Genomic DNA, 8,006 nt, shown 5'->3' on the forward strand with positions numbered 1-8,006 from the left:
TCGGTTTGGTAATAGTTACCGGTTTAACAAGGAAACGGTTCTATCTGCTGTCTGGTGCTACAGTTTGGCAGGTGGCGGGGAAACCATGGCCCTTAACGCAGGTGGCTGTACATCTTAGCATGATTTTCATCTCTTTGACATTTTATATGGCGTTCCAGTTTGTTCACATTTATTAATTCACTTCGTGATGCTGCGTGCCTGGGCTTTCTGCTGTTGATGTCCTCCACGAGAATAACTGGCGAGCTAGCTAGCTAGGATAGCCGGCTAATGGGCTCTAATAAAAGTCCGCAGCTAGGGATGACAGAACTTAGCTAGCTAGCTATCTTATCTGTTTATAATCTAACGTAAGCTGGTTTGCTGACGTGAACATGATCATAATTGTACGTAGCTGTATATGTTGTATATAGCTGTATATATTTATATGAAAGGTTGCCAGCTTGTGTGTCATAGCCTAAACTCTGTGTGACACAAACCACATGTCTAAACCCTGCATGTTTCTCCTGAACTGAAAATGCTTCCTTTCGCTAGTCAGATGATCGCTCTTATAACTAAATTTTTAGAAGAGGAAGACTTCGAATGGGAGCCTCCTACAGAGGCGGAGATGAAGGTGATCCAGGCCCGCCGCGAGCGCCAGGACAAGATTAGCAAGCTGATGGGTGACTACCTGCTAAAAGGCTATAAAATGCTCGGAGAATGCTGCGAGTTATGCGGGGTGAGCTGTTAACTCTCAAACTAACGTAATTCAGGACACATTTGTAACCTTACTTATTAGGTAATCTTCAAAACGGTCTACTGCACTGTAACGTCGCTTTTGTGAAGAAACTTTCTTAATGCTGTGGTGTCTTAAGGGCTTTTTACTGACCCTGGAAATGTCAAAAAAGTTTGACACTTTCAAAAAACATAACACTTTTCTTTATAATGTACAGACAATTCTGCTCCAGGATAAGCAGAAGAAGAATTACTGTGTTGCATGTCAGGAGCTGGACTCAGACATCGACAAAGATAACCCAGGTATCTTAGTAAATGTCAAAGGGTTCACCTGCATCTCTCCCATGATACAGTTCAAGTTGAATCATAATATCATCTTATGAATGGATGCAGGATAAAATTTTGAATATTATGATTTGTGAAGTTCAGTTCAATAATTGCCTCCTTATAAACTGGAAACTGCAGCATTACAACAGCAGGAATATAGAACAGTAAGCATAATCAATATAGAAATCTAACAGGCTAATAATACAAACCCAATATAAATTTCAGGGCCCTCAAATTGTAACCTGCGAATTGTATGTTTTTCATTTATTTCAAACAGTGTTTTTGTGTATCTTATCTCCCAGCTCTAAATGCCCAGGCTGCCCTGTCGCAAGTCCGTGAGCGGCAGCTCGCCATCCAGCCTCTTCCTGAGGCCAACGGAGGCTCATCCAGTGACGGCCCTCTCTCCATCACAGGCCTACCCCGGCCTGAGCACTGTGAGGGGGCTGCATCAGGACTGAGAGGCCCTCTGCCCTCATCACAGCCTACCCCCATCCCTGTCCCGTCTGGGAGCCCCTGCTTTCTCCCTCCAGCCAACAGCACCCTGCAGCCCGCCCAGCCAGCAAGCGCTCTTACTGGCAGTGTCCAGCAGCACCCGGCGCTGACACATGCGGAGGAGGCTGTGCTGCACAAACTCAGATGGGCGACACAAGAGCTGCAGCACGCTGCCTCTGTGGAGGCCTGTGTTCAGCTGTGCAGTCTGATCCGCGGCTGTGCTGACTCTCTACGCAGCCTAAAGGAGCTACGGCTATCGTGAACCCAATTCACAACTACATCAGTACACACACACCTGGCACAGCTACATCAGTACACACACACACCTGGCACAGCTACATCAGTACACACACACACCTGGCACAGCTACATCAGTACACACACACACCTGGCACAGCTACATCAGTACACACACACCTGGCACAGCTACATCAGTACACACACACCTGGCACAGCTACATCAGTACACACACACCTGGCACAGCTACATCAGTACACACACACCTGGCACAGCTACATCAGTACACACACGCCTGGCACAGCTACATCAGTACACACACGCCTGGCACAGCTACATCAGTACACACACGCCTGGCACAGCTACATCAGTACACACACGCCTGGCACAGCTACATCAGTACACACACGCCTGGCACAGCTACATCAGTACACACACGCCTGGCACAGCTACATCAGTACACACACGCCTGGCACAGCTACATCAGTACACACACGCCTGGCACAGCTACATCAGTACACACACGCCTGGCACAGCTACATCAGTACACACACGCCTGGCACAGCTACATCAGTACACACACGCCTGGCACAGCTACATCAGTACACACACACACACGCCTGGCACAGCTACATCAGTACACACAAACACACGCCTGGCACAGCTACATCACACACCTGATACAGCTACGTCAGTACACACACACACATCTGATACAGCTACGTCAGTACACACACATCTGATACAGCTACGTCAGTACACACACACACACACCTGATACAGCTACGTCAGTACACACACACACACACCTGATACAGCTACGTCAGTACACACACACACACACCTGATACAGCTACGTCAGTACACACACACACACACCTGATACAGCTACGTCAGTACACACACACACACACCTGATACAGCTACGTCAGTACACACACACACACACACACACCTGATACAGCTACGTCAGTACACACACACACACACCTGATACAGCTACGTCAGTACACACACACACATAGACCTGGCACAGATGCATCAGTACACACACAAACAGACCTGGCACAGCTGCATCAGTACATACACACACCTGATACAGCTGCATCAGTACACATACAAACACCTAATACAGCTGCATCAGTACACACACACACACACACACACACACAGACCTGGCACAGATGCATCAGTACACACACAGACCTGGCACAGCTACATCAGTACACACACCTGGCACAGCTACATCACACACCTGATATAGCTACATCAGTACATACGCGCACACACCTGATACAGCTACGTCAGTACACACACACACATAGACCTGGCACAGATGCATCAGTACACACACACACACACACAGACCTGGCACAGATGCATCAGTACACACACACACACACAGACCTGGCACAGATGCATCAGTACACACACACACACACAGACCTGGCACAGATGCATCAGTACACACACACACAGACCTGGCACAGCTGCATCAGTACACACACACACACCCGATACAGCTGCATCAGTACGCACACAAACACCTGATACAGCTGCATCAGTACGCACACAAACACCTGATACAGCTGCATCAGTACGCACACAAACACCTGATACAGCTGCATCAGTATACGCACACAAACACCTGATACAGCTGCATCAGTATACACACACACACACACACACACACAGACCTGACACAGATGCAGCAGTACACACACACACACACAGACCTGGCACAGATGCACCACTACACACACACACACCTGGCACAGCTACATCACACACCTGATACAGCTACATCAGTACACACACACACACCTGATACAGCTACGTCAGTACACACACACACACACACCTGATACAGCTACGTCAGTACACACACACACACCTGATACAGCTACGTCAGTACACACACACACACACCTGATACAGCTACGTCAGTACATACACACACAGACCTGGCACAGCTGCATCAGTATACACACACAGACCTGGCACAGCTGCATCAGTACACACACACACACACACACACACCTGGCACAGCATTCAGTAATCTGTATGACCATACTCCTATAGATTGTCCTGTAGCAGTCTCAAAACTGAATGTGACCAGTTATGTTTGTACATCTATGCTGTGTGTCTAACGTTTTTACTGAAATATATTGCTGCCAGTGTGCATGGTTTGCATTTCTTTTCTTTGGGGGAGGTGGCTGTATAAGGGTTATAGAGGCCTCACTAATAATTTAAAGTGGGTGGTTTTGCCAAATACCAACTGATCTTTCAGATAGAAAAAAAATAATTAGCTGCTCGGAATTGCAGACAATTTTAAATGGTCAGTCAATAACAAAAAGATAACGAGTTAAAATCCTTTTAATCTGCTGGAAGTGACAGTGCCTCCTAGCTTCCCAACGCAGTACTGGAATTGACGAGGAGGTACAGTGGGCGTGGTTATGTTTACAAGACAAAAGGACAATGCTAAGCGAAAACAAATCTGGGGCAGCATCTGTAAAGCTGTTCTAACCCAAACTAATTGTGCTCGAAGACAAGCGAGGTTTAACGTGCGGCGACGTGTAGAAATCAAATTGGTACAAATTCAAAAACTGACCAACGAAGGTGATCGGCATTTTTAGTTATTCAAGTGAGCTTTACGGATAGCTGTAGCTGATCCAGTTTTTGTCCAAAAATTGTACGTTCATTCAGTTGTAGGCTATTCAACTAATTTTGTCAATTTCGGAAACTAATTAACTAATTTTACGTCAGTTGCTACAGTCTGAGAAAGCTGTTATGTACTGGCTTAACTCTTTTATTTTTTTTTTAAAGCCATCGGGGTTTGTCAACTAACACTATTATTTAAAAAATCAGAACTTATCAACATCGAAAAATAAGTTGGATTTGCACGTGAAGCCATTCTGAAAAGAAGAATGAACGGATTCCGGTCGAGTCCAGCTGAATGTGCCGCTGGAAGTGTCTGTTCCATTGAGGGTCTGCCGCCTTTACCGAAAGGTCTTAGTGGCATTCTCAACTCCAGTGGGGGATCTTGGAGAGACATTGAAAAAGTGTACAGTAAAAGAACGCGGATTCAGGCAGATATCAGCAAGTCCAGAGTGAGCGATTCTCTCGGCCGCAGCAAGCCTGCAAGTCTGGACGCGGCTCTAGCCATGCTGCGCAAAGAGATGGTGAGCACGCCGGAAGGCGGAGAAGCGCTCTGAATGGAAGGAAAACATGCATGTCGTTGTTGCCATTTGTCTAACTGCAGCATCTACCGCGGCATTTATTTAATGCGATAACTGCTTGAGTGCCAGCGACATAAAAAGTTTGAGTAATTACGTTTCTAGTAACTTGGGCAGGCCACTGCCTGAACAAACGTTTTTAAACCCGCGCATGTGTAATGGGTCAATGTTTAGGCAATAACTATTGCATAAAATGTTTTTCCTAGGTGGGGCTGAGACAGTTGGACATGTCCTTGCTGTGTCAGTTGTGGTCTCTGTACGAGTCTATACAGGAGTATAAAGGAGGCTTCCAGGACATCTCCTCCACTGAAAACGGCTACTCTGAAGATGAGGAGGAGGAGGAGGAGGAGGAAGATGACCCTACTGAAGAAGTAAATGGGGGGACCGCATTGGTGTGCCCACAACCAACCCAGAACTCCCGTGACCAGTGGATTAAGGACTCTTTCCACATTCCCCTTTAAGAAAGCATGCCAAGGGCGCGGGGCAGCTGTGACTCTCCTCAGCTTCAGCTGTTACTGATCGGCTGGAGCCAGTAAAGCAGAGATACTGCAACACGGCAACATTTCTTTAGGCTCTCATTATGAACAATGGTAATTATCCATTCCTTTTGACTTTATTTTTGGACATAAAGTACAGTCATGATTGTTAAAGTCTGTTTTACAGGCTTTAAAAAAAACAACTGACTCACTTCCTTCTGCTCGAGGACATAAAGGCCGGATAGAGGGAAAGGGAAGTAGTTTCAGAATCAGGGCAGAGTGAGATTATCCTGAGCTTCATGGTTCCGAACAGGATCAATCAGACACAAAGCCATTCAGATTTCTTTTTTGACAAAAGATCTGAGTGAGTCAAAAATACATGAACTTAGCAGTATCAGTTCTAAGAATCACAACAAAGACCACAGCTGGGAGATGCTGCTCCGAGATCCTTTATGATCTTTCATACATGCCCTGGGCTCACAAACATTAAGAAAAACACCATAATAAATTCTCATTACTATGTAGCAGTTACATTTCTTATTCATTTCTTATACAGCATTTATAAGCCCTTTCATTTAATCCTAATATTATATTGAATTTATTATTTTATTGTGCCCAATAATCAGTATGGTTATTGAATGTGGTCATTTAATTTGTAATAAATTGTTTATAAACCCAAATGTTACGTATATTATTTTTAGAAAAAAAACTGCATGATCATAAAACAGCTCTATCAAAGCCAAAGATCTACTACCTTTATCAAAAATAGTATCTTTTCTTCTCACAGGGCCATTAAAAACCTTAACGTAGGATTCCAATGTAAATAATAGCCAGATAGTACAAATTTGCTGTCATAAATGTAAACATACTTCATTACATTATCACCACAGTGTTATTATATAGCAGTTATTTGCATTTTTAAATCTTTTACCAGTATATTACATATTTATGGAATATTCCATAACAGGAATCAAAGACTAATCATTGCTAAATAAAATTCTAAAGATATTTGTATTGAAGAATTCCTTGCCAAAGTGGTGTGAATGGACAATAGTAAAATTTCAGGTTTTAAAATAAATGGTCAATTATTTAGTGCTTTATGTTGATTCTGGTCACACTTTACATATCTTGTCATTCTTCTCAATTCAGTCTTACCTCAGGCTGGAAAACTGCAAACAAAAAAATCTGAAAAGCCTTAGTAGAGACTTCAGGCAAATGTGAGGAAAATTATCCACTAGGTGGTGCTCATTTCTTAATTTAAATTTAACGTTTGCTATGTTATTAGCACTAGTAGCAAACTTCATCAAAGCGAAACACTGAAGTTGAAAAACATAACTAATCTTTTGGTTGTATTTACTCTTTAGACCAAATAAATTATATTCTAAAATTATAAAATAGAGCTCATAAACCCAGAAGACCCTGAAAAATTGGTAGTTAAAGTGGCATTTTAATCACTTGAACTGCCGAGCCAAAGCACGCTCTGTCCTCTCCATGGAGGGTGACCAGGCTCGCATACATATAAACAAATGATTTCAGTGGGCATGTGCTTATTAGGAAATGCATTTAGCCTGTTTGTCCTCAAGGGGAGGAAGAGATAAATCACCAGCCTAAAATACAACCACAGTTAAGTACAAAAGATTAAGGCCAATGGCATTTAAGACATCTAAATCCTTTTATTTAGTTATTATGAAGGTCTCTGTATATTGCAACCTTCAACATATCTAAAGTCTTACAAAAGATTGTGCAAGCAAATCTTATTTCATGTACCTTTTTTACACTTACCACTCATCATTATCAAAAACAGTAATTTATTAGGTAATTTATTAGTAATTTATTATTGGGTAGTGGGTAGTGGTCTGTTTCTGGCCATATGTACATTGTATTAGCCATCCTCCATCTCTGTCTGTGGTCAGTTGCTGACTACAGAACAGCTGTCAAATTGATATTTCTGGCCAGAAAGCCACTCTAAACACAGCAGTGACATGTTCAAAAACTCAGAAGCACTACTGTCTGACACAGTCAAATAGCTGTAAACGAAAGTAGTAATGTAGCAAGTGAATACAGGTGCACAGCAGGTGTTCCTAATAACATGGGTGGTGTATAGATAGATAGGTTGATAAAGCTTAATTATCCAAATAGAAAATTCAGTTGGTCAGTGGTGTAGCCTATATATTACACGACGTTCATGCTAAAAGCAGGTATTTGAGCAACCATGCCTCAGCGGGTTGCAATCCAGTTAATGCGAGTAAATTCTTTATTGGATGGAAGTACAAAAATGTTAACAAATAAAGGTTAGTGCCAAGTATCCATAAAGTTTGAAGCAGGACCATTAAAATTCTGAGAGTAAATGAATACTCCACATTTATCTTTTTCTGAAAAACACTTAATAACCCTATTCCACATGAAGTTCAGTTTTGTTTGGGCAAGATTTTTTTCTTTTTGGGTGAATGCTTTCAAGATACAGAGCTAAGTCATTTTGCTTTATCATCTGGCTCTGAATTCACAAAAAAATTAATCTGTTTATAATCT

General features: G+C 42.9%; 2 protein-coding genes across 2 annotated transcripts; both read left to right on the forward strand.

Moving 5' to 3' along the window:
• The first annotated feature begins 39 nt into the window (after positions 1-39).
• On the forward strand, positions 40-1,872 carry znrd2 (zinc ribbon domain containing 2). Its single transcript, XM_027008272.2, has 4 exons — positions 40-101; positions 561-712; positions 927-1,011; positions 1,338-1,872. Exons 1-4 carry the CDS (start codon positions 86-88, stop codon positions 1,787-1,789), a joined length of 705 nt encoding a protein of 234 aa, XP_026864073.2. The 5' UTR covers positions 40-85; the 3' UTR covers positions 1,790-1,872.
• Positions 1,873-3,735: 1,863 nt separating this feature from the next.
• Positions 3,736-6,001, forward strand: fam89b (family with sequence similarity 89 member B). The gene is made up of 2 exons (XM_027007032.2): positions 3,736-4,947; positions 5,208-6,001. Exons 1-2 carry the CDS (start codon positions 4,693-4,695, stop codon positions 5,460-5,462), a joined length of 510 nt encoding a protein of 169 aa, XP_026862833.2. The 5' UTR covers positions 3,736-4,692; the 3' UTR covers positions 5,463-6,001.
• The last annotated feature ends 2,005 nt before the right edge of the window (positions 6,002-8,006 follow it).

The sequence above is a fragment of the Electrophorus electricus genome, chromosome 17 (genome assembly GCF_013358815.1).
Source record: "Electrophorus electricus isolate fEleEle1 chromosome 17, fEleEle1.pri, whole genome shotgun sequence".
In the NCBI taxonomy this organism is placed as follows: Eukaryota; Metazoa; Chordata; class Actinopteri; order Gymnotiformes; family Gymnotidae; genus Electrophorus; species Electrophorus electricus.